A 26,746-nucleotide genomic window follows, 5' to 3' on the forward strand; every position below is an offset into this window, starting at 1 on the left:
CCCCCCCCATTTTCTTATGTGTACCACCGCTATGCATAGTATGGACTACATTTTTAACAGTCTCCTTGTTTTTAGCATCCTTCTGTAGTATCATGTGTCATACCTGCGATTTTTACAAGCAGACGACAATTTCGTGTTAGTTCATTAGGAACCGCCCCCCCCCCTCCTCATTACTCTTGTACATTTTTCCATACACGATTATGATCCCAATCGGATTGTCTTCCAAAACTTGGAAATATTGCCGTAACTCTAACCGCAGCCGTAAAACTCCGTTATCGGATACAATTATAAACCCACGTACTTTACCTATGTACATTATACTTATACATTATACTTTCTTTACGACCGGGAACAGAAGAGCCCAATACACTATAACGAAGCATAAAAGAGTATTTCTTAGTAGTTACCATGTATAAAGGTGGGTTTGTCGCTAAGAAAAATTGTCGTGCTATAAAGTGGACAATTCATCAGTGGCAAAACTCTAGAAAAGGTGTTATTTGTACGTAACCTGTAAAAAAAAGGTGTACCTTCCATTGAAAATGACACGTGGTCCTACATTAGAGACTATACACTCGAATGACCTCGGACTTCAGGGATAATTCAGTGTGTTGCTGGTTCTAGTAACTCGGCCTGATTTACGACTACCGTTTGCTACAAATTAATGTATCGAACTAGAATACATACACGAATACTCTTCTGAGCCTAGAATACCCTAATCCTGAATTTTGTACGGAATAGTATATTGCTGGAAAGAATGCGGTATAGGAATCTTGTATAGTCTGCAGTTTATCTACTGACAATTTAGTTGTTCAGTTGTATCGTTAAAAAGTGTTTTTTTTTTAAATACCAGTTAAATGCGTCTAAATCCAAACGTCGAAGCTTCCGTTTTTTCAATTTATTTCTCTTTTTCTTGTATAGTTCTCTTCACAATGACAAGGAGTTTGAGTAATGTAACCGTACCAGTGATTACTTCCTGTCGTGATTCTTGACTTTGTTAGATACTGATTAGAAAATTAACGAGTTTTCTGTGGATGGCAACAGGCCTATATTAAAGGTCGATTATCGAAATTGCCACGACGGATGTCTTGCGGCTGACGTTCAATTTCTTTAAGTTTGCCAGAGGGAAAAAAGGTCGTAATAGTGCATCGCCATCCGGTAGCCTTGACATTGAATCACATCAGGATATTCCCGGAGGACACGTAAGTAGTTGAAGCGTATATAAAGGAACTATTTTTGCGTTGATCCGATACTCCTTTGTTTTATTACCAAGGAATATTGAGATTTCACTAGTTGTGGATGAACTCGCGTCTACGTAATTGTATAATTAGTTATATCTTGCATAATCCTCTAATTAAGGAGCAGAACTCATGTTTATTAACTTTCGAAACGCGATGGGCTTTTCTTTTTTCAACCTAATGATCGGCCGTTGCGCAACGCACCTTATATCCTTCGTAAAATAAATAAGATTACATCAATTTGGACTCGGTATACGTAATTAATCGACATATGATATCATAGTATCGTACACTGATACTTGAACTATAAATAAGTACCTGGATACGTGCAATTGTGCACATGTCTTAAAAAGATCATATTTGATACGAGTTGAGAATTACGTGTTGAGAGATACAATATGCTTGGATCCTCGACTCTGAACAGTGCCATATCCTGCCACCTGTGTACTTCAATCTATAAACTATAATTTTATCGTACACTGATATGCAATATGTTTAAATTGTCAAATGAACTAAAGAATTCCCTTGGAACCACGACGTAGCTCCCTTTGTTAATCGAATATTTCCATTAATCTTTCCATCACCACGAACCTGATCAGCAGCTTACCTGATTGGAACGCGAATTCGCGATTTCTCGATCTTCCACTATCAAGGTACATTTACACAATGGTACAAACTCAATCGACAGGGTGCTGCAAAAACTTATGAGTGGTGCAGTAACGTCTTCGCTTGTGCGCGAGCGCTTTCTTACTGAGTTCGCTGGGCGCCTCCACTTTTCTCACTACGTTGTGGTCATCGCGCCCGCGCCGATGACCACGCATGGTTAAACTCCTTTCACAGAGTCCCTTGAAGAATTCTAAACTTCTTCCCAGACTATTATCCAGCCACTGTGAAAACTCAAATTTCTCACATGAAACCTTGACGATTTTTCTCTCCCATCTTAAATTGGGCAGCTTAGACACAAAATCTATCAACTACCTATCAATAATCTATCAAAATCTATAAAATCTATCTATCTAACAAGTTTGAGATTTTTATAAAATTTTGATATCAACAGCGACTAAAATTTTTTATAAATTAGAAAAAAAGCTTTTATGATTAAAATTTAGCCGAATTGCTTATTTAGAATTTTAAAGACTGGAATTTCGTGAATTTTTGTTTATCTATAGTGTATAGTGAAGTGAACATCAAATACTTTAACGAAGATTTAAACAATGACGATTGAACTAATTCTTCGTGGAAATTAATTAGCACCGTGCCAAATGAGCTGGTATCGGGCGAGTGTCCTCGAAATTGAATCTAGGTCGTGGAAAAGTACCTGCGTATCTTGGCCCTACATCACCCCCTCGCAAACAACTTAGTTTCAAGTGAGCCACCCTCTGACTTTTTAATTTATTTCGAAAGACTTCTTCCTGCTTTTCCTTCTTGGCAGGCTCTCGTGATTGCTGGTTATTTCTTGGAAAAATAACGATACATAGATAAACTAATATACAGCCATCGCGCCTTGATTTACATTACATCGCCTTTCAAAGCACCGATGAACATAACATACGTGATATTAACAATTAGAAAATTTACTTTCCATTGTAACAATGTTGCATTGCTGAATGCAATCTAGAATACCGGGAGAACTAATATTTTTGGGTGACACAGCTTAATCGAATCTCTCTGAGAAATCACTACTGGGGATGAAAAAAGATATCTATGCAAATTCCCTGACATAACTGAAAGGCCAAGCAAAATGAGCGAGAGGTTTTCAGCACAAGGAAAAGTCACGCACGTTAGAAATGTATTGCTTCTTGCACGCTTATCCCCATTACGAAATAAACGACGAACCATATGCTCCTGATATTACTTCACTGAAAAAGTTTCTAAAACGTGCTAACCGTATGAAAAAAAAAAATTAAAAAGTTTACATTTACGGCTCACATACTCTACTCATCACCAATTGCCCTGTAAAAATTTCTTAGGAATGACATAATGAAACTACAGGCCGCTGCAAGGATTAATAAATGACTCCTTAACGCAAAATTCCTTATAACAACATGAAAAGGGTCTATTTGGGCTGTGGCAAGGTTCTTTTTAAATATTACTGAAGCGTTTTTCAAGCCAAACTAAAAGGTCCTTCAAGGCTTATATTAGGGTTTCTCATGATTGACGAGGAACATTTTTATTAAGACCGACTAGTTCGCGTCCTAAAAAGGATTTTATAAAGATTTCTTACTACAATTAAATAAAATAATAAAAAAGCCAACTCCCTTACTTCAGCCTACTCAATTATTTCTAGAGCATAATCCAGGTCACAACTGCAGGGCCCGAAATATTTCCTTTCACGGGGCCTTGTAAACTGTATGTTACGTGCCATTAAGGGTCCTCATCATTATACCATATCAGAGCCCGATTCTTATTTGAGCCGATCTATTAGGCTCATGTCACCGCCCTATAAAAATTTCTATACGTGTTACCAGTAGCACGTGTACGTGATGTCACTAATAATTGTCTGCAAAGGTGATGATAATTTAGTAGAGGTTGATTCGCAAAGAAAGTGTTACGGAAAGGCACGCAAGAACTCCAAGGGGTCCTGGACAATTCACGAGGAGCTTACTTACCTCCGTCAGTATTAGATCCAGGTCAAAAAGATAAGCCAAAGTCGCTATTGGCCCACCGACAATGCCAATGTATGTACGTACTATACTATACTCGACAAGCTGTCTAATTTGTAAACATAAAATATCCTCATCCTAATGAGTCAGTAGTGTCGCCATAACAATCAGGACACTCTATACCAGTGGATATCGATACCAGTAGGGAAACTTGCAGGATGCTCGAACGTTATGTTTTCTCGATGAGGAACATTTCCAGGCGAGGCCATTATGTTCGTTCATTAAGTCGTTGAAGGTTGCTGGCTTCGAATTATTGGAACATTAGCCTGATTGAACTGAACTGGGCTCGGCCTAACTCATAGTAGGTACTTGCTACGTGGGTTCAATATTTTAACCTGCATACAGAGTTAGAGAACCGAGATTTACTTTCGGCTCGTATGTACATACATAATTATTATGTAAATATTATACACGTATAGCGAGTACTTTAATTAATGAAATTAATAGTACGAGCCGCATGAGACTGTATTCATTAATAAGATATAGGACTGGTGAGATAACTAAGAGCTTTTAATCGAAAAATAACGTTCTATACATTTGGCAGTATTTTGATGCAATATTTATTGTTTCAATATACTTTAACAACGATACAGTAGTAGTATAATACGTTTCGAAGTAACAATGTTTTTTTTTATATCATTTTTAATTCATCTCGAACCGTTACGTTTAAACAATTGCCAGTGTCCGCAACATGCATTTACAGTATAAAGGGACGTGCATACACAACCGGCTAATTACAATAAATATCAAAGATCATGTAAACTTATTATACGGTGGTCTGATAAGAATGATTCATCTACAGAGGGATGATAACGTATGACAGAATCAAAGGAAATGAATAAAATAAAAGAAAAAAGAAAAGAATGATTGTACATCGTACAAATCATATAAAAATCATCATCAGATCTGAAGTGAAAGACACGATACAAATAAGTAAACGAGTTATTGTCGTTATCAATATAATGAGATGCCGTTATTACACGTCAGTCGTTACAATTAAAAGAGTCATCAATGAATCATCGATCATCAACTCGAATCATTAATTATTAAATCGGTGAGATGTCACCGAACGATGAACAATTCACTTAATTATCCTACGTTCTTTGCAAACAATTATATTTACAAGTATTATATGCAAGCCTTAAGATCTCCTAGTCAATTTACAATATCTATATATGTTTATAAAAAATAAACGCGCTCGTGACACGCTGTGAGGAGATTACAAATAAATCGCATTCGTATCGATCATTATCGATGATCGTAAACCTTATACAAATGTCATAATTTCGACCATATCCTAATCACGTTTTTCTTCTTCTATCAGTTTTTTTGTCTTAAAAAGTACGTGGCTAACAGCGACGATTTTTAATTTTGCTCACAATGGGTACTTGTAGCATTGTCGAGATCTAGAAATGCAATTTAGTTAAGTGTCCCTTGTAGATTTCTTTTTTTTTTTTTTTTTCTTCAAAATGCCCACGTACCAAATAATCATGTCGTCACGCGTTTTATCATTAAATCTAGCGGTAAAAAAATATATAGCTTCATCTTTGATTATGTCTGACGTCATCGCTGTGGCGTTTACATTATTTCATGTTGTAAAAGAACAGGAAGGCACTACTATAAAATGCATTTTTCATTCGCTCTACGCTGCTGCATCTTATTACAAACGTCACTGTATTGTGAGCATGGGTAGCCAACCCACATTGCTTGCCCAAGAGAAGCTCGTTGAGTACGTGTGAGAATACAAAAAGATAAAAAAAGGAAAGAAAAGAGATAAGAAAAGATATACAAAAAAAAAAAGTTCAGAAAGAGTCTAGAATATAATTGGCCTCTCGCCCTAAAAGTCTGTATCCCGATATAACACGGTTGATGGGTGCATTTATTTCTTTGGTTGGGCACTTAATTTATAATAATTAATGAACATACATACATATTTCATTAAACTGTTAATAAATATCTAAGGGAACATTATTCAATGATAGCCAGTATCACGCCCTAACGAGATAATAGTACGAACTTCTGTAAAGACTAATAAGATCAGCTGAACATTTACAGATTCGCTATATCATTATTGTAATAAGTACAGTGAGAGGTAAGTAATCATCCTCAACAGCAATGATAAGCAGTACGGTAAGATCGCGTGTTTATCACTAATATTGGGAGCAACCCCATGTGCCTCTTACTGTACTAAAGTCTTATAGAATATATGTATCGAAGGTCTTGCATAACTCTTATTTACCCTCATTGTCACTTGAGTTTATTGAAATATTTATTCGAAGCAGAATATAGTATGTAATTTGTTCTTCTAATAGGTTTTCGATGGACAAATTCATTAAGGAATATTCCAGCAGTTGCCAACCTTTAATTGTTTAACGAGTTTACTATAAATTCCATAAATGGATGATATTCTATGTGATCTGTTACATTTGCCATAGTCAGTAGTTCTTCGATATCATTAAAGCTTAGTTCAATATTATCTAAGGATATTGTGAATGAATGTTGAACAACGCATGGATCCATTCTACATATAATTCAGCGCGTCTTTTTTGTATCTTGTTCGCTCGTTTACTTTTCATATTATACACCTAATTGCGTACTCACTTTCGACACTCTCGGCTGTGTAAAAAGGTCGACCTAGTGATGCATTTACATTACTCAAGTCGATTTCTAGACGAACAGCAGTTCAGCGAAATGGAAAATCGTTTTTTCCTACGTTTTTTAGAGAGTGCACCACCCTCGTGTAATTTCGATTTTTGACCGCGCAGGGCGCCCTCGTCAATCGGTCGAATACTTATTTGGTCGAGCGTGAGATTACTCTATAATGAATTGCAAGAAAGTTTTTACTAATTTTCGCTGCGAAATCTACCAGCAAGCAAACGCATTGCAACGTCAATATATTTTATAAATTTATTTCTTTATTTCTTTTTTTTTTTTAATTCATGGAACACGCGCAAGGCACAACATTTTCAAGCTATCACACGTGTTAGGGCGAATTAACACTTTTGCTCTCAATAATTAGATTATTAATACACAGAGTTAGCACCAGTCTAATTTTGTTAAAGGTCCCAAAGATACTACTAGTATATCTCTGCATAGTGAGCGATTACCGTATATAAAGTAATTGTCGCCACGATAAAAGCGTACGAGATCTATTATTTTCATTATTTATTTTCCTCGTTCTCATTAAGGTTGTTCCTTTAAGTTTCGTTTTATTTTTTGCGGCAAAACAGTTATGAACACTGATTATATGAACGTTCAACGATTTTCAAAACGGAGGCCAGTCTAACGTCATTACAATAGTGTATGATACACACCTTTAGAACAATGTTTCGTATGAAATTCGTGAGAGCAAGACGAATTTATATTTACATCGAATGTTCTCTTCGGGAAATGAATTATTCGCATGATAAAATCATCAATGACTTCACTCGAATTCACCGGAATATCCCAAAGAAGAAACATCGAGGATCATGACCATTTGTACAATAAAGAATGGTCGAATGTTCGAGAAAGAAAAGAAAACAAACATAAAATTAAAAGAGAAACAGTGTGAACCACCGACATAATTAATTTTCGTAAGGAATTGCGTAATAGAATATCGCTCCTTTTAATTGACATTATACGCAATACGATTAACCTTATGATCTTCCGTTCGATAATAATTACTAATTTTAAAAAAATGCGTAATCTCTATATGCATTCACATATAGAAATATATTGTACAAAAAGAATTTATGTCGTTCGTAACGTCTCGTACAGTGATTTGTGTGCCACCTTTCTTTACGCGTAAAAAATGAAAAAATCTTTTAAAATTAATAAATAGAAAATCAGTAAGTTCGATGTAATATTATCAATACCCATCATACGTATAACTAACAGCTACGATAGTTTAGTCGACTTTTTGGAAAATTGCTCGATTTCATTTTTCGGCTATTATCTTTTTGTATTGTCTCGCGTCTTTATGTTATCTATGCAGTACTTGCTGTTATTCCCCGAGGCTTTTGAAAGCTTTGATCGTTGAAGTTATGTAAGAGTGAAACATTAGCGTTAGTACCCACACAAGGAGGGAGACGTCGTTAATGTCTTTTGTTGCAACACAAAAAAAAAAAGAAAAAAAAAGATGCTGTTATTGGATTAAGTGTTGTCTTTTATAGTTTATATATTCATGTCGTATAGGTGGGAGGGTGCACCTACCACAGAGGGCATTTGACATCCGCGCCGCACCAAAAGACGCACGGAAGGTCCGCCATTACGAATAATCTCAATGGCCTCCGTATGCGTCATGTTCTTCGTGTTGATACCGTTTATTTCGATTATTTGATCACCTACCTAAAAGAAGCATAGAGGCTTGAGTCAATCACGACAATCCGTAAAGGAAACGAACGGGAATAATTGCAGAATTGCATCAATCCAACAAGAATTGCGCTCCACTTACTCGCAGTCGATTGTCGACGGACGCAGGGCCATTTTCAGCTATTTGCAAGACAAAGAGCGGCATGTTCTGGAACTCACGACCACCGCGAATGCTGAAGCCAAAGCCACGAGTGCCTCGTGTTAGTTCGACCGCGTGATACTGTCCGCCGTCCCCGTCGCCTGTCGGTTCATCCTGGAATAAAAAGTAAATCTGATTTATCGTGAACGTCGTGACGCGCCATGTGGCGGCAAGGCTACAGTGATAAAAACGTAAAGTACCTTCTGGGACAGAGATGCGCTACTACAGCAATCGTCGAGTGGATAGCCAATTGTCAGTGTGACGGAATAACCCGAGTCTTTGATCAAGTTGACGATGTCCTTGTGGCAGACGTTCGTAATATCGACGTGATTCACCGCGAGAATATGATCGCCAACATTCAATCGGCCGCACCTTTCTGCCGGGGATCCTTCAATTATTCTACCAATGGTGGAACCGGCTTTATTCACAGAAGATATAATAACGAAGCCAAATCCCTCGTTTTCCATTCGTGTTACAGTCACGTCATAAGGATATTGTATGTTCATATGTCGGGAATATGAAGACTGTAAGTTTTCCTGTAGATGCTCCTGTGTATTTATACGGCGTCGAATGCCCAGAGTGACTCTACCATTTTGAGCAGCAGCTATCATCAGTTGCACCACGTGATGGTGCGAGGAATTCATAACGCTCTCTCCATCTACTGACATAATTAAGTCACCGGTATTCAGACGACTGTCCAGATCAGCTGCACCTCCAGGAACAATATGTCCAACGGAAACCTGCTGACCATCGTAGGATTAATGGTCTCATTTCTCAAGAGAGTTCTGAGAACAGGAAAACTAAGGAAAATAGAAGCTTTCAAGGAATAACCAACCTGTGACCCTTCCTCGGTGCCACCGACTATCCTAAAACCAAAGCCTGTATCCTGTCTAACCAGTGTAACCAGGGTCTCGATCCATTCAATGTCAGGAATGGTAGGGCAGACCAATTCGCCGCTGTACTGCGGATACCTTGACAAAACAGAAAGTACTACAGTTAATTTTAACGTCAGAAACCATTGTCAATTTTTTGTTTGTTTAAAAGATTGCATCCATTTTCTTTTATGCATTTATATCGTATAAATTTACGATGTTAATTACCATTTTGAATTCTGGAACAGTGTTAATTTCTCTAACGTTCACTACGACCTACTTACGCGACTATGGAATTACGTACCGTGTTACAGAACTGGAATGTGGCTGTTCATGCTCGAAGCTGGTCGTTTCTTTTCGCTTGTCCCAAATTTCCCCAGTATCGACATTTTGTTCTTGCCCAATGGTGTATGTATTGTAATCCGGCTCGCTGTACTGGGAATGCGATTGTACCGCATAGAGATCCTTGTAGTAATCGGAATGTATGCTACCATTTTGCTTCAATATATTGTTATGATGCGACACGTCAATTGAATACATATCGCTACTTAAACTCAATTTATCATTTGTCGTCCAGTCCCTCTTCGTGACATTTCTTACAGAATCGTCATCCAAGTTCGTCATAGTGACAAAATTGTCAGACAAATTGCCTATGTTAGCTTTATACGGATCTGTGTAGTACATTGTATGATTATAATCAGGATACTTGTATCGATTGTCCAAAGGATTCATTTCGTTTTCATTTTGAATCTCGTTCCAATTAGAACTGGACGAGTCGTTCGGTGTTTTCGGTCGATTTCTAGTGTCTACCAATGGCGTCTTGGGTCGACTTGGTACCACAGTTTTCGATTGCGTGCTGTAAATATCCGCGGTTGGCGTCTTGCTTCTGAAGAAATCCTGTGAGCTCTTCTCCTTTTTTTCCTTTGATTTCATCGTCGTTCTCTGAACGTGTATTAGTGCTTCCTGATTGCGCGGACAGTCTTTCAACACTTGGACCACTTCCGAGTGGCACATATTACAAACATTTGTGTCGTTTATGTTCACCAAAATATCGCCCTCCATCAAATTCTTGCAGCGCTGCCTATCCAGGATTTTCTTAACCTTCTGACCATGCGCAGAATCAGCAATAGTAAAGCCAAATCCTATACTGCCTTTGACTATAGAGATACTAAGGAATTCCGGTTTACTGGGCATGGGAGAGTCCTTGCGATCATTCATGTTTCCACTCTCAGTCAACAGGATGTCTGTACTGCTTGGTCGTTTGATCGTATTAATCTTGTCGGATATACAAAGATCAGGCATCGAGTTCACGGAAGCCGTAGCGAGATTCTCTCCGTTCTGAAGACTATGGACTGGTAGGAATGTCGAATCCAAGAAATTAAAACGCGCATCGTTCTGTAGACTTGGATCCAGATCCATATACATTCCCGGCTCCTCTGTTAAAATGTCTGCTAGAAATGAGTTTCCTCTATGCCGATTCTCGTCGTCCCGACCGATTTCAATCTCACCTGGCGCACTGACTGCAATAGTCGTTACGACCTCGGTGTTCGGATCGTTTGGATCGAACGGTAATGGATAGCCACGACATACTTCTAACGTAACAGTCTCTCCACTACCTATAGATTTAAATACATTTACCATTTCGTTATGCGTGAATCCAAGTACGCATGTATCGTTCACGTAAACCAAGACGTCTCCTGAAAACCGTATACCAGTAAATGCTATTTATCTTGTTTTAGAAGGAAGCGTGGGAAATATTTATACATATGGGACATAATGAATGTATGCTACTTAGTATCTTAGAATTCTAGCTTTTTATCTATCATCAAAGGAAACGTCCACGGTGTAATTAATTAACATTGACATTAGGATGTTTCTTACCGGTCTGCAATTTTCCATCTAACCACGCAGGCCCATTAGGTACCACGCTCTTTATCTGCAAGAACTGCTCAACGGAGTCGTCTCCGCCGACTATGGTGAAGCCAAGACCGCGCGAGCTCTTGAGTAGAGTTGTACGTATACTTTGACCCTTGAGCTTATCAGGATTCCTAGTGAAATTGGGACTCTTCCTCTCGGAGTGACCCTGCTGTGCCCGTTTCGCTTGTAACACCGGATTCTCGTATTGAGTTTTACGATTAACGTGATCGATGAAATAAGTTCCGTATAAGATATCATCGATTTTCTCCCAACCGTAAGGCAACTCGTCATCAAGACATTCCTCAAGGGAACGCTTTTGAAATTTCGATAATCTCGGATCCAACCAATGAGAAGTACCAGTATTGTGACTGAAACAATATTAATTAGAACTCATGTTAGATTTTACTTTGGACAATCAACGAGAAGACCTCGACCAGCAAATAAGACCTCATCTCAAACTCACTCTATAAAATAAACTTCTCCTGTATCCGTGTATGCCTTCTCCCAATTGGGAGGTAATGGACCCAATTGGTCTTCTGTGGCTTGACTGCGATTCTGGCCATTTCTGTCCTGCTCGGAATTGCCGGTTCCCTGTTCCGAACCCGTATTATATAGGTATGTAGGAGGAACACGATGGCCAGAGCCATCCGTTCCACTGATCGTCAATATTTCCTTGTCCACGCTACTTCCTTTACATGATAAATATTAGGGAAAAAAATTAAAGTCGCTATGCTCCAGAAACAAAAAAAAACAAATATAATGCTTATAACGGCTATAAATAGAGCTTTATCTAACAAACTGTCATAGTACCGTCGTTAGGATTGTCGATAGATACAGTATCCTCAGTTTTGCTCGCCATATCATCAGGTCTCTACTCCGTTTCAGTGTCCTGCTCCAGGAAAATGAAAATAGCAAGTTTTGTTCGTATTTTCGTTAGAGAAGCAATAACTGCTGATTACTCAAAGCAGAAGATGCCACCGCTGTTCTTCCCCCTCCCCCTAAACTTATAGTCAGGAATTGTTTTATTAAAAAAATGTGGCAATAGGTTTATTAATGCGGGTTAATGTATATATAACACGTACACAACATTTTGCTGATCGGCATTGTACAATGGTAAATACAAAATATCTTAAAGAAAGAAAGCGCAGCCCGAACGACTCTACTTTTAAAATGCTATATTCCAAGAAGTATAACTTGGTAACCAAATTTTTCTTTGTAATCTATTATGATCTGATTTTCCATCTGTAAAATGCATGCGTGCCAATGGCACTAGAAAGTTTGACAGTTGTTTGTGCGAGCTAGGTGCACACCCACCATGACTAACGGCAGTTATTGACAATGACATTGGTCACTTGTGAGCAACGAAATCTTGGCGTTGATCGTTATCCCTATAGGTACAGGTGTTACGATGAAAGGAAACGAGGAGTGTTACGAGTTGTTGGTAGAATAGGAGCGCCGATTGGAGGGGAGGATCGTACGTCGAGCTTAAATGCATTCTTACAAATGCGTTCACCCGTTCGTGCGTAGCCCACATATTACAAGATCATTGATTGGCACTTTCTATGAGATGCGAGCGAATGGGCGTGTGGGATAGTAAGTTAATGGTTCCAAGCTGTCCCGATGGTTTGGATATTTATCTCAAAGGGTTGGCGAAGTCCCAAAATGCTCCAGAGAACACCAAAGCACAGTAAGCACATTGTGTGTTGTAGATATGGGAGGACTCTTGGGTAGTTAAACGTGATAGTTGACGGTTTAGAGTCTATAGGAAACCTATTCTCTCTGTTCGCATTGAAATATAGTCTAGTTCATACTTACTCTGGACAAGGCTTCCCTCGTTTTGATGATCACTTCTCTGTACTACCATTCTGCTTGAACTGTATGTACAAACAAGCAAGAATTTTCGGCACTGAATCACTCGCGGACTGCGGAAACGCTCGTCATTTCGAAACGATTGTGGGACGAAATACACTCGCACGAAACACACACGACATCCTCACGCTTACCACGGCATATCACCACCACTGACCATTCCGTTGCTCTCAGTTGCTCTTAACGGCATCTTATGCACTTGGTATAAAGACCCGAGACCCAACCACATATGACCGTTGTGAATCATGCCCCGTTCACACGTAAATCGCTCCATCTTCATTGAAAAGATAAATGGTAATTAAGTAAGTTGCATGTTTGTTTTAAATAAAGTTTTAAAATATTGTTGATATTTATTTAACTTATGCTACATATAGAGAGTTTCGTTTTAATTGAATTTGTTAAGACTCCGTAGTTATTTGATATTTTGTTAAGTAAAAATTATGTACCTCTAGTGAAGATAACGTTCGTCCAGAGGGCACCACCATAGCAGTGGGTCAAACGTCATATACCGGCGTCCTTTATATACTGCATGTTTAGTGGCCAGGTATACGACTGCAGCTCGGAAAAGAAATCAGAAATGGTGGCGACGCCTTGTAGGCCGTGGTACCGTTCATGGCGTTGCTATTTTGACAACTGTGCGTGCTTCGATTATGAATGAACTATACGGATCAGTGAAAAAGTGCATACCCTAAGAGGTTTCTTAGGATGCTGATCTGGGAATCAGTTATACTGGAAAGAACGGAATATAATTTTATATTGGTTTTTCCTTGTTTCTAGGTAAGTCAAGTAATTCGAGTAAAACACCGTACCATCCTGAGCTCGATCTAGCGCGTTATATGCTTGCAAACATTGTGGATCTATGGTTTTTTACGTTTCCGTCGTATTCCAAAATCTATACTTTGTCCTATAATTATAATATTGTTATCACCCTCTAATGAAAATTACCGACATTATTATATTTCGCGCTATATATTAGCTTGTCGCACACTGGCAATGAAGCACTGGAGTATTCTGGTTGATTCTGGTCGAGCGGTGACTCCGACCTACAAATATACTATTGTTTTACAAACTATTCATCCCTGTGTTGAATCGAGTGATTCATAATATACCCTGTATATTGCTTTATACACCTATTATGTGTAGTGGTTATCTGTTGAAGAATTGAAAATTTATAATTGCTATTAAATAAGTGCATATATTTAAATTATATGCCAGATATAAACCTTTTTTTTGTTATGTAATTATGGTAATTATTCCTTAACAATAGATCAACTTCAATATATTATTGATAACAGTCAATTATTAATAATTATATTAAATAGTTAAATATAGTATTCTTTGTTTACAGCTGAAAATGACAACTGAATATAGTAGGGCTGTTTTGAGAATGGTCGTGGCACAAATTTGCCAGACCATTGGCTGGCATTCTATCAATTCCACTCCTTTAGAGTTCATGGTTGATCTTATGCAGGAATATCTTTTGCGAGTATCAAAACTCACTCATCAATATTCAGAAGTTTGTAAGTATAAACATGTAGTACCATATTATGGACTGTTTATAGATACTTTTCAAACATAATTGTTATTATCGTTTCGCAGTAGGAAGAACAGAAGCAAATCTGGATGATTTAGGTCTGGCTTTTCAACATATGAATATTGACATACAGGAGTTAGCTGAATATGTGAAAAATGTAGATTCTGTGGCATGTGCCATTGAGGTGCCAAAATTTCCAGTTCATCGAGATAATCACTTAAATTTTCTAAAGCCGGGCAGTCGAGAAGTTGTCACTAGACCTGTACATGTGCATGAACATTTGCCTGCTATGCATCCTGATACAGAAGGTAAGAATATACAACCTCTGTAAAATTGCACTGTAACTATTATCAAGCAGCTGATTAATAAATGAGAAAGTCATACAATGATATTTTAACATGAAAATTGTCTTGCAAGAAGAATGTTTCAATTTCAGAAGAGTACACATCCGAAAGAGCTGAAAGTTTAACGAACGGTACATCGGAAGTAGCTTCTACCAATGGAACACCATCAGGAGGATCTGTTAATGTGTCTCCGCAGAGGGTATCGCCACAGGTGGTTTTTAAACGTCCAGGAGATCCGGTATCTTTTGAAAGTCCCATAGCTAAACGTGCTAAAGTAATGGAAGAAGGAAGACCACTACGTGAAATACACAGTGTTATGATGACGACATCTGGATTTTTATCACCTGCACGAGAGGGAAAACTACCGGAAGCTAGAACCCCGCACCAAGCTCGTTCAGATTCTCCACCACCCAGTTCCTATCCAATGGTTCCACCGGAGCTCAAGTGTGAAAAGAAATCGAAGAAGATAGTAAAAAAGGGACCAGAGGATCGTAAATTAGACAAGGAAAACAAAAAGAAAAATCGTGCCAAGGAGCTATTTAAACCAGATAAAATAGATGACAGTAAGGTAAAAAAACTTGCCGGTATGAAGGAGTTGGCAAAACTAAAACCCTTAAAACCTGGAGGTGGTAAAGCGCAAGGTGCTGCAGCAGGTCCTTCGAATAGACCTGCTACTCCAAAATTAATACCACCTAAAGCAGTGAGCAGTCCCAAATTAACAAAAACCTCGCAACCCAAAGTCAAAAATGAAAAAGTGATAGATCTAACGAGTAGTCCCCCATTGCCTGACAGAAAGGAAGACAATATTGATAAGCTTCCATCTGAACCAGATAAACAGAAGTTAAATATATTTAAAAAGATTTCGAAGCCTCGGGAAGATAAGGAAAAGGAAGCACCCGAACAACACAAGTACAAAGAGCTTGACTCTCGGGAGAGTTCACCTGGTTTGATAATCGATGAGAATATCGAAAAATACTCTCATCGCAATGACATCGATGGAAAACGGGAAGAAAAGAAGACGCCTCATACACCAGATGTTCATGTTCAACATGATAGTGATTTAGGCGCCTTGCAGAGTCCATCTTCGGACGTTTATATGTTTGACGACATGTCACCTCCAGGAACACCGAGCACACCAAAGACACCCGAGCTCAATGTACCTGCGCCCATTGATCAGAAGAAAAAACGAAAAGATAAGAGTAGCAGAAAAAAGGAATCAAAACTCAAGAGTCCTAAACATTGCGTCAGTCCAAAGAAGGTTATTCGTAATATATATTATATTTTGTATTTCTTGAAAAATGTTTAACTAATGAGTATATTATGTTCCATCTGTTCTTAGATAAAAGTATCAAGCGATATTGTAGAACCGGATATAATGGATCGGCCGAAGACGCCACAGGCTCCAGAACCACCTATGCCTAGAGAAACGAATCTTCCACCTACGATTCCGTTTCCATTTTTTTCTACTTTTCCACCAGCACCAGGACTCATTCCGCATCCCATGTTCCAAAGGTTCCCTTTGCCTATGGGGAGAGGTGGTCCTGGACCCCATCCAGCAATGCCAAACTTACCTCTACCGCGATTTCTTAACCCTGCTGCAAAGCCTGATGATTTCCCATTGACGAAAATGAAACTTCCTGAACGAGAGAAACCTACACCGCCCTTACCAACAGCTATGGTCCCACCATTGATGAAAACTGATAAAGTGGGAAAAGAGAAGCCAGAAAAAGTTGGGAAGTCTCTGAATATTGAAAAAGATATTTCTCTCCAAACTCTACCGCCCGTTAGCCCACCATCATCGGTTCCTCCGACTCCTGCATCCATTACGCCATCGTTATTACCGAAGAGTCCGAAAGTCGAAAGAGTTGAGAAAAATGAGAAGGTAAATAAAAATTTTTCTTTACTTAAACAAAAAATTCATGCTATTTATGCTATTTTCATGAACTGAATAATGATTATTAGTTGCTTTTGCAGAAGTCAAAGGAGCATAAAAAGGAGAAGAAGGATAAGTTAAAGAAGAAAAAGGATAAAAAGGAGAAACATAAGGAGAAAGGTGAAAAGGTAAAAGAGAAGAAAGAAAAGGGGGACAAGAAGGAAAAAACCGAAAAAATTAAAGACAAGAAAGAGAAAAAGGAAAAACGCAAAGATAAAGAAGTAATTGCAAAGAACATTTCATTATATTATTACAGCTTTGATCTGATATACTTTCTTGAAAATTTGCAATTCCAACTATTTCGCTATTGACACAGTGTATCTTTATGCAGAAGGATGAAAAAGTGACAGAGGGAGTTCCCAAAATAACATTCAAGTTAGGTCCAGCATCGCCAAGACCACCTACGCCAGATAACGCTCCCATGAAAAAAATGTGAGTTATCATTCTTTCAATCTTAATCCATTTTACCCGCAGGTAGAACACTATGCCATCAACTTATCATTTGCATTGTTACTACTTAAAAATCATACGATCTGTGCAGTACAATCAAACCCCTGGTCAAGAAGCCAGAAGAAGATGTGAATAGGGAGCCAAGTCCAGAATTGGCCAAGATCTCTGCATTGGTAACACGGCCGCCGAAGCAAAAGTCAGCAAGTAAGAAATACGACGAGGGGACATTAGACGCAAGTCCTGCTCTTCCTTCAGACACTTCTTTCTCAACCAATCATACTAGCGTCCCACTCGCATCAATTCCTAGAGCCAAAAAGGCTCTCTTCAAAACCCAACCACTAAGAGTACCATCTCCTCCGGTTCATTATGATCCTCCCTCGAAATCCTCGAGCCCCGCGTTACCGCAGCAGCAAGCAGCGTTCTACTATGTAAGTTCGTTTGCCATTTTTAACGAGTCGCAACAAAATGGCTGCTTTCATTCTGCATTCGTAAATGCTGGAATTAAGAGTCATTTAGTTGCTGCTCTTGATTTCGGGATAGTCTTTTGAGTATTGGACTCATAAAACAAAAAATGAGATATTTTTATATTTTGAATAACCGGTAAGATATTCTTGTTTTTGTCATATGATCTAATCACTCTGTCCTATCACGAAATCTAATAGTTTCTACGATTTCTGGTAATGATCACTGGAGATTTTACCTATACTCAATTGATCACAATGAAATCGCAGAAGTGTCCAATTATACGAAGGTCAGCCCAATCCATCCAGTAAAGAGTGGCCATTGATTCACACCCCACCTTAAACAATCCAATCCGTATATTATACTTTTACTATCTACTATCTATGCATCTAAAAATTGTGGTGACGGTATAAGTTTTTTTTCTTTCTTTTTTTTAATTCTTATTTTAGCTAAAGCTTCAATATGTTGTCAAGACTATGAAAGTAGTGACTTATAGTATCTTTCTAGAAGTATCTAGTCGTGTTGTGTGATCATTATCATTTCACCTTCGTTTGCACTGTTTCCTTTCATTTTCAAAGTGATTAGACTGTCCGGAATTCAATAAGAGAATCCTAATGAGATGCAGACCTAGTCAAATCATATTTCGCCTTTGATACGTGTATCCAGCATCGTAATCAGATACTTTACATCCCCTTCCACGTCCCATTCGTACATCTTCATTAATCGTCTATATAGGGTACATCTCGTGATTTGGCTTGGCGTACACTATACTTGTCTCTTCTTACTTTAAACTTAGCTTTTCTACTTGAACGGTTAGTTGTGAGCGATTTCTATGTGTAAATACCCAACGAGTGGATAGCAGGATTAGTGCATGGACGGTGTGTATGCTTTGGTGTTTGCTGGCCGAGTCGTTGATAAATGTTGAAAAACTTGTACCAGAGCACAAATATGTGCTAATAAATAATATAGGCTTAGCTTATTATATGAAAGTAAAGAGAGGTAAACAAGCTTCTGGAGAGCCAATTCATGGTCGGAGAAATTGTGCTGGTACTGTATCCATGAACGCCGCTATTTAAACGTTCTGCAAGTTATTCCTCTAATTTTTTAATAGCACGTTCGCAGATATTCCTTTGCAGCGTTCTTATTTTTTGTTTATTTTTTATGTAAACAAATTCTTAACTATTGGCGCAGACACACTGTATTCTGCAAAACTTTTTCTCAACGCTTTTGGAGGATAAGAATAATTCTTTCTGGAGAAACTTAACACATGCCTTTGCCTTTGAAATAAATCGAATTCGTTAGTTACATCTTAAGCGCTCCAGTTATGAATTAGGTTTCTCCGTTTAGAAGGTACTAGTACGTTTCTTGGATGTGTTTCATATATACTTTATCTATTTATAAATATTCGTAGAGCATGCATGATACGTGCCATATTATACAAGTATCCGCGCGACTATTTCAAAAATCATTTAATCGAATCATTAATCGAGTTTCTCGTTGTGCTCGTGTGAAACATTTTGTGGAGTCTAATGTTCAAGTAAATATCATTATATAAATAAACGAGATAAAAAGATGAAAGGATTTCGGATCAATGCATGCGAGTTGCACGGTGCGGATTAGATATATAGTACGTACGGTCGGTCAGGAATATAACCAACGGTTTTGACGGCACAGAGGCGAGGACAGATGCTGTTCCTAAAAAGGACGACGCTAAGGAAGATAAAGAAAATGGAGGAAACACTTTGGCCATCACACCTGCCACAACCGTGGTGAGTACATTCCCAAACGTTTGAAAGAACCAGACAAAAATTGTCTCTAGTTGCGCTACGCGATATTAAAGCCAATGCGGCTCTGTATGATGGGTAGATGGTAGGTAGGTAGGTACCAAGACGGATGTTAACTTACTTCTTACTTCACTGATAAAAACAGAAAAGAACATTGTGCGTGTAGTCATGTTATAATATTTGGATAACTCGTTTAGGAAAGAATCTGTGCGTACCACGCTTTAAGCGAATCTGCGCTGTTTTATTATCACGTAAAATAATGCTAAAACCTTTTCCAATAATATCAACTGTCGACTGATAACAGTAGGGAAGAAGAGACAAGTTTATTTTAAGATTCGTTATTCTCATCTCATTTATATCATCAATTCATCATTATTTAACGTATTTTTATTTATTCATTCGTTCGACAGCACATACACACTAGGCACATGCTAGAACCAAGTTTTCATTGCACCGTCACTATTATGTCAATGATTATTTGTTGAAAGTCGAATCAATTGATTCAAAAGGCCGCACTATAGGTCAAATACAGAACTGAGATTCCCGATGAAATCATTGCTCTCTGTATACTTACCAATCTAGGTCGAGCCACCATATGAGTCTTAAGAGAGATGGTTTGGGTTGTCTTCGTTTGTATTGTGCTACTATGTAGATATTGTCATGCGATGAGTGTTACAGGATCAGGTTGGAAAACAAATTTGGATATGTCCTGCATGCGGAAACCAGGATGATGGATCGGCTATGATAGGCTGCGATGATTGTGATGCCTGGTACCATTGGTGAGTATACGTAAAATTTGTTTAATGACCTACACGATTAATCATGCGATAGGCGTTACTTTAAGATTATAGGTAGAACAAAAAAAAACTTTTGCTATTGTACAGGGTATGCGTGGGTATACAAGTGGCACCGGATACGAACGAAAACTGGTATTGCCGTGTCTGTATCGCTAAGAAGCAAGCGCTTTATCACGATAAAAAGAAGAAGAAGCGTAAGAAGAAAGTTAAAACGACAGCCTAGTACAAGCTAACCGGGCCTAATATGCGGCCCGGTATATCGAGTCAGCCTGTCGCCAAAGTCAAATTAAAGGGCAGTAAAATGGGAATGAAAGGTGTAAAGGGTAAGAAGATTTCCAAGAAGGAGCTTAAAATTCAAATGAAGGCATTTAAAGGGAAGCCTGTAAAAACCAAAGGAAAGGGTAAGAAAAGTGTGATTAAAATGAAAAGCACCCAGAAGAATAAGAAATTGAAGGACATTACGGCCGTGTAAATGGAAAGCGAAAATATTTCTCGTCTCTCCTTTTCATACTAGAGATATTTGCGTTATCTGGTAGATCTCGTCTAATAATGTTTTTCTAATTTTTTTCAAAAAAAAAAAAAAGTTGTTTCATGGGTGCTGGACATTCGTTACCGTCGATGAGAACATTATTCTGGACAGCTGTGGCTAGGTTCGTTAAATAGAATTTTCTATCTCAGTGTCTTATTAGGAGGATCGTATGGTCCAGTCGACCGCAGATTTTTGGCATAACGAATCCGCAATAAATTCTCTGAAGTATTGGCACGAATCATGTCGCTTCGAAAAATAATAAAATCTGGATAACGAATCATTGTACTTTCCATAAGCAAATAGGAAGAGAGAAAGAAGGAAAAGTATTCTCTTAGAAATGGGATACAAGAAAACTTAACGGCCGATAATAATATAGCGCGTTTCGTTTGTGTAGATTGAAGCATCTTTGTTGTTCTGTTTTAGATAGTTTAAAGGGGGGGGGGGGTATGCGTATTTACATGAAAAATAATTTGAAAAAAAAACAACAGGTAAGATCATTACGAAGATTCGTTGTACTGTGTAAATTAGAAAAAAAACAATTTTTTGATCGTACGACGGGCATAAAATTGCAATTTTGCTCTATGAAGATCTCGTTATTTCGCAAAACGCATCATGTTCAAGTATTCATTCAAGTAATTATATGTGTGTGTGTGTGTGTGTGTACAGGCGCGCGCAGACACTATTACAGATACAACGTTCTTTGGAAATATTTCTCTTATTTAATTATCAATGCATTCATCTCTAAAATATCATCAACGTAATAATTATTTGTTCGCTATTCTTGAACATTTTACGTGGCAAATCAATGAGGTATGGACTCTAAGTAATATAGGAATCATGATTAGGAATGAGTCGAGATCTGATATCCGAATTTAACATGTTATGTGGATAAACTTATTGGATAATTTTTCTAGAAAATAGATCAAGTTATGACACGATACAAGTCATTTACTTTTTCGGAGAATAATTCTCCTGCTAGTCATGCAAAACTGAAGTTTGACTACACGTCTGCATTATTGGGAATATATCTTTCTTTGTCTTCTCTTTTCTCCTTTCATAATTATTTTTCATTGCCAAAAAAATGGCTGATCGAAAGAATATTAGCATCAGGTATTAAAGGTATCGACTCAATGCTAATTTTTACACTTGTAATTATTATATAATATACATTTTTTACCTAGACTACCATAATGTAATAATCGCGTCTCGATCAATAAACGTTTACTGTTCGTTTTTGCAATTTTCTTTCTTTCAGTAAACCATTAGGAGTTAGAAAAAAATAATGCTCTAAATTCAATCCTAATCTCAGTTATCACAAGATAGTCACGAGGACACGAAAGTTTATTGATCGACAACAAATATTATTGTAGGTGTGTACATACTATAATAAATAAGTAATTCGAAAGGAAATGTTAATTTGAAAAAGTGTAAGTAATGGTAACATTTATTTACACATAGATTTCTAAAAAGTGAAAAAATTTCTTACGATATCAAGACGTTCCACTGTAAATTTGTAGCTTAATTAAAAAGCAGGTGATTACAAATTTTGACTATCGGGCATAGATTCTGAATCTACGTTATGAGGTGTAATGTATCAAAGATTTCATGTACAGCTGAAATAATTTTACATACAGCGTCTACCAGATTCTATGCTATACCACGATTGTTAGTCATTCAAGAACGGTATTTCGGTTGCTGAGAGGAGAGGAAAAAATGTTTCTTGCTAAAAGGATTATCGTTATTTAAACAGGCGCGCGTTTATGTGAACGAAATTATTTCTGGAATACTGTGTATCGTGTATTTTCATCAAATGGAACATGAATATACCGCATGGATTAACATAAATAAGTGGAAGCGTCAGTGAATAACGTTAAGGTTGTGGGAATGCCAAGAGCTCATGAACATTGTATAATATAAAATTTGACAATGAGAAATTTCTCACGCATTTTATTTTCTAATACCTGCTGGAATTATCGTTCCGTTCATAATTACTGCCACGCTGATTGCAACAAAGAAATGTCATTCATTTTGCAAGATTTAAAAATTTGTGTAACTAAATTCACGCTCGTATCTTTTATAACACCATAAATTATATGTACAGTTTTACAGGTACTGCTAAACCAGATATTTACAATAATGTTTCTTGCTTACGTTAAACGTTAACGCTAACCATACCGACAATTTTTTATAAATGTATTTTTGGCTCTAAAACGGTCAAATGACCGGTCAATGGTACGGTTAGTGTTAAGCACTTTAGATATGGTTGCTTTCCAAAGATTTGTCTTACATACAATGTATTAAATTTACGTGAGAACAGTTATGTGTGTATCCTTGAAGTTATTATTTTGCGTTTATATAATTGGACAAAATTCGGACGTCAATAGATTTATACATCACATATCTCATTAACTTGATTACTATATTCATATATTCCCAAATGATCAAAAATAATTTAGTCGTCATGAGAACATTAATACAAAGTTGCAATTTATATAGTTGTGTATATATTTTGAAATAGATCTTCCAATGCCGGATCTAGGAAATGTACAGAAATCTTGCCGTGGCACATCCTTTATGTGATGTTTTGAAGAAAATATTAATTAGAAAAAACACCAAGACAATTGCAACATTCCATACACGTACTATTATACAACATCCAATTGTAAACGCTGTTATTAATTACGATATATTTTATAAAAAATCGTATATACGCTGGGTTCTATTAGCAAATAATTGTGCAGCATCAACAGATCACTATTTTCTGGTATTCGCTAACACATGTCTATTTTGTTTTTGGTCGGGGGTCCATTGAGTCCACCAATATCACCAGATTCCAGTTGCTTAAGAAGTCGGAACAGTGCAGCCGCTTCTCTTATTCGACTAAACTCGATGCAGAATGCTTGTACTTCTATAAAGAGTTCTTGTACGTTGATGATCTTGTTCCTGATAAGAGATTGTAAGAATACACATACCAGACGCACCAGTCGATTTTGCATATATCGATCCTTGATAGTCTCACATGTGGATATACAATTGCTAATGTACAAGTGTACAAATTCTGTGGGTAAGTCAACAGTGGTTGTCAATCGATTAACAACTTCCATTGAATGAAGGGACATTTCCATATTGACCAAGACACTAAAGTACTCTGTAATTTGACTGGATTGCATGAGTTTCAGAAGTACCTCAATAGCAATTAGCGGATTATTTTCAACTAAATCTGGGAGTTTTCCAGGTGTTAGTCCAATATGGTATACTAGTTTAGGATCTCTGTCTAATTCTGTCACCAGATGTTGTTGCTGTTGAAGTGATAGTACGCTCTTGAATGCTTTTCCCATTAATCTGCGAGCTTCAGCGCCAGCACAGTTTGAAACACACATGCTAGTATCATATTCCACTGTAAACTGACTTGGTTCTGTGACGTTCATCCAGGTCAATTCATTGGCAGAGTGATATAATGGTGGTGCTAGCCGTAAAAATTCTGGTCTATAACTTTGACTGCACAGTGGAGGATCGCCAATAATTAAACTTTCAGCTATACTCCTACCAGTAGTCTTGTCAATTTCAGCCATTTTAGAACGATCCATGTCTGGTAAAATTATGGGATTGCCACACTTAGCTACAGAAGGAAGCTCTGAGTGGCGCTCAGCCAGTTGCAATTGTAGATTGGTCAAATCAATCGGAGGAGTAGAAGCAAAATACAGCTCATCTATGATTTGTCTTGGAGACTTCTTCATAGTCTCCTTGGCATTGTAACTTAATAGATGAGCTAGTAGGTTCTTTTCGCATTGCGACAATACTGGTATATGCCCCACAAAATTTGGTCTAGATGCTCCATTAGTGGTTTCTTCAGAAGCCTTAAGTACTTGAACGAATACAGTAGCAAATGGTGTTGATGCTAATGGCTCTCCCCTATACAGATCGAAGAGAAGTGCCACTGCCATTACTCGCTGCACGTGATTTGGTAAAAGATCGATGTGCTGCAACAGCAGTAACAATGCAGTTCCTACTTTAAAGTTATCCTCCTTTGGAAAGGCTTGATGTAGTTGGTTAGACAAATTTTCCAAACTGGTATCTAAATTCTCGTCGTCGAGAATATCGAGCAGGTTGGCTAAATCCTTTGGTGCCAAAGTCATCTTTTCTGCTTGAAGATATCATACACATTAAAGTTGAATGTTGTTTCTTTTTGATAATTTTGACATACCTCCGTGGCAATACTTGGCGTCAAATGGTACACGTACTTTAGTTTATATCATTCTTTAGAAATACCGTAACAGAACATGTCTTAGATTATTTAGTTCATAATTCTGTTAACCTATAAAGCTGCATAATCGTAAAACTTATGTGATTATTTTAATATAAAAAGTACACTAATTCGTAAATCTGAAAAAAGTTCTTGAACTGTGATCCAGTAAATTTTTAAACTCATGAAAATGCTATGATTTTTCATTGAATATACATGTCAACACAACACACAACTTTGCGGCTATAAATAGTAGACCATCGGCCAGCTTGAATACAAAGAGAGTTCTCTCACTGTATTATTTTATACTACGCGTATTGTTCCTTCCTTCCTTTCCTTATGGCTGTATCCCTAATGGGGGACATGTGCCAGTAGCTGGTCCTAATAATCAAGGATGGAAGTTCGACAATAGATGGCGATGTACCTTGCGAGACGGGCCTTATTCAACTCAGCGTGAAGGGACCTACAAAGTTTATAAGGTATAGAGGTGCGAAGGACGTGGTGGGGGTATGTCAAGCATATACTATAGTAAAATTTTAGTTCCAATCCCGGCGGGTAGATGGCGCCCCGAAAATCCCAAGCTCTCTTGTGGCGCTGCCTATGGGTGGGGATTTGTACTAAAAGAGACTGTAGCGCGCACGCGCAAATTGTGTGCGAGAAACGAACACCATTTTTTCCAAGTCACATTAATAACATTCTAAATAGAATTAATGATGGAAAAATTGTAGGATTTATCACATGTATAAAAGATTATATAATAGAAACGTATTTCAGTGTTATAATTCTCATTGCTTTCTATTGGGAATGTATATTTTCAGATTGTAGATCACATATGCAAGTGCACATAAATAAATATGAAATCATTTTCTTAAATAACTATGTGCTATTTGTTGTAGACCTTACCTTAATTTTTCAGGGTAGCTTCTCGTTTCTTTTTTTTTATTAATAATTTAGGTAAGATGATTGTGTGTTTAAAGGAAAATCGTGGATATGGTTTATCTCTCAGTTCCGAAATAAATATACAAAGTAAATGATGTTGGTCCATAGGCAAGACATTAAATTAGTAAGTCAAAGGTCCGTGGTTCGAGACTCTCCGGCGGAAGTTTTCTTTTTCTTCTTCTGGACGTTATGATTTTTTTTTTAAATACAACGTGTTAAGGAGGTTGAAGCGCTTCACGCCGGTCAAATCAGTGCTCAATATTTTTCATCGTTTTTACGAAGTTTTATGAATTAATTGATTGCAGTGAAAAAATTCAGATGGAAAAATTCCCATAGAAAAATTCAGAGTTGCGATTTGTAACGTCCGTGTATTTCTTCCACATAGACAAATTACTTTTCTGAACATTATTACATAACTTCCAGCCAACCTGGTTCACATCATTCATATTACTATTGTCATCGCTATATTCTGAGGATATGCTAGTCGATGAGGATTCACCATTCATATTCAACTTCTGCGTGACGCACTTCCTCTTCGGCTTCCAACCTCTTTAAACGTTGTACGCGCTGCACGCTGAAGGTAAAAAAAAATCGAACTAAATATAAATTTTTATTTTTATTTTATTTATTACTTTATTATAATAAAGGCATCAACAACGATAATCTACGGGCTTCCACATCAC

The 26,746-nt window shown here is 37.5% G+C and overlaps 3 protein-coding genes across 11 annotated transcripts; 1 reads left to right on the forward strand and 2 right to left on the reverse strand.

Moving 5' to 3' along the window:
• Nucleotides 1-82: 82 nt before the first annotated feature.
• Nucleotides 83-13,255, reverse strand: LOC107262757 (membrane-associated guanylate kinase, WW and PDZ domain-containing protein 1). 5 transcript variants are annotated; one of them, XM_025080112.1, is made up of 10 exons: nucleotides 12,995-13,254; nucleotides 11,990-12,068; nucleotides 11,643-11,868; nucleotides 11,144-11,547; nucleotides 9,567-10,959; nucleotides 9,226-9,361; nucleotides 8,591-9,133; nucleotides 8,334-8,504; nucleotides 8,093-8,227; nucleotides 83-103 (listed from the first exon to the last, which is right to left on the reverse strand). In XM_025080112.1, the coding sequence occupies exons 2-10, from the start codon at nucleotides 12,036-12,038 to the stop codon at nucleotides 98-100; spliced, it is 3,063 nt and encodes a 1,020-aa protein (XP_024935880.1). In that variant the 5' UTR covers nucleotides 12,039-12,068; nucleotides 12,995-13,254; the 3' UTR covers nucleotides 83-97. The 5 variants fall into 5 exon arrangements, with proteins under 5 accessions (XP_024935880.1, XP_015584767.1, XP_015584768.1 ...); XM_015729281.2 differs by lacking the exon at nucleotides 83-103 and adding an exon at nucleotides 4,443-6,714; XM_015729282.2 differs by lacking the exon at nucleotides 83-103 and adding an exon at nucleotides 4,443-6,714 and having other exon boundaries at nucleotides 11,990-12,182.
• Nucleotides 13,256-13,591: 336 nt separating this feature from the next.
• LOC107262755 (transcription initiation factor TFIID subunit 3) lies at nucleotides 13,592-22,815 on the forward strand. 4 transcript variants are annotated; one of them, XM_015729277.2, is made up of 11 exons: nucleotides 13,592-13,825; nucleotides 14,397-14,568; nucleotides 14,648-14,890; nucleotides 15,019-16,184; nucleotides 16,266-16,808; nucleotides 16,889-17,080; nucleotides 17,191-17,291; nucleotides 17,401-17,513; nucleotides 19,446-19,540; nucleotides 20,234-20,334; nucleotides 20,440-22,815. In XM_015729277.2, the coding sequence occupies exons 2-11, from the start codon at nucleotides 14,403-14,405 to the stop codon at nucleotides 20,573-20,575; spliced, it is 2,856 nt and encodes a 951-aa protein (XP_015584763.1). In that variant the 5' UTR covers nucleotides 13,592-13,825; nucleotides 14,397-14,402; the 3' UTR covers nucleotides 20,576-22,815. The 4 variants fall into 4 exon arrangements, with proteins under 4 accessions (XP_015584763.1, XP_015584760.1, XP_015584762.1 ...); XM_015729274.2 differs by lacking the exon at nucleotides 19,446-19,540 and having other exon boundaries at nucleotides 17,401-17,737; XM_015729276.2 differs by lacking the exon at nucleotides 19,446-19,540 and having other exon boundaries at nucleotides 13,593-13,825; nucleotides 16,889-16,987; nucleotides 17,401-17,737.
• LOC107262756 (CCR4-NOT transcription complex subunit 11) lies at nucleotides 22,796-25,527 on the reverse strand. Of its 2 annotated transcripts, none has more exons than XM_015729279.2 (2): nucleotides 25,086-25,527; nucleotides 22,796-25,022 (listed from the first exon to the last, which is right to left on the reverse strand). In XM_015729279.2, exon 2 carries the CDS (start codon nucleotides 25,015-25,017, stop codon nucleotides 23,653-23,655), a length of 1,365 nt encoding a protein of 454 aa, XP_015584765.1. In that variant the 5' UTR covers nucleotides 25,018-25,022; nucleotides 25,086-25,527; the 3' UTR covers nucleotides 22,796-23,652. The 2 variants fall into 2 exon arrangements, with proteins under 2 accessions (XP_015584765.1, XP_015584766.1); XM_015729280.2 differs by having other exon boundaries at nucleotides 22,796-25,025.
• Between the last annotated feature and the right edge of the window lie 1,219 nt (nucleotides 25,528-26,746).

The sequence above is a fragment of the Cephus cinctus genome, unplaced genomic scaffold (genome assembly GCF_000341935.2).
Source record: "Cephus cinctus unplaced genomic scaffold, Ccin1 Ccin1_scaffold0126, whole genome shotgun sequence".
NCBI classification, from domain to species: Eukaryota; Metazoa; Arthropoda; class Insecta; order Hymenoptera; family Cephidae; genus Cephus; species Cephus cinctus.

Coding starts and splice junctions, on each gene's coding strand:
- LOC107262757 (XM_015729283.2), bottom strand. CDS start 13,043: ATGGTAGTACAGAGAAGTGATCATCAAAACGAGGGAAGCCTTGTCCAG. Junction 10,960..11,143: donor AGATGGAAAATTGCAGACCG/GTAAGAAACATC, acceptor TACGGTTTTCAG/GAGACGTCTTGGTTTACGTG. Junction 9,362..9,566: donor CATTCCAGTTCTGTAACACG/GTACGTAATTCC, acceptor TGTTTTGTCAAG/GTATCCGCAGTACAGCGGCG.
- LOC107262755 (XM_015729274.2), top strand. CDS start 14,403: ATGACAACTGAATATAGTAGGGCTGTTTTGAGAATGGTCGTGGCACAA. Junction 14,569..14,647: donor TCATCAATATTCAGAAGTTT/GTAAGTATAAAC, acceptor ATCGTTTCGCAG/TAGGAAGAACAGAAGCAAAT. Junction 16,185..16,265: donor ATTGCGTCAGTCCAAAGAAG/GTTATTCGTAAT, acceptor ATCTGTTCTTAG/ATAAAAGTATCAAGCGATAT.
- LOC107262756 (XM_015729279.2), bottom strand. CDS start 25,017: ATGACTTTGGCACCAAAGGATTTAGCCAACCTGCTCGATATTCTCGAC.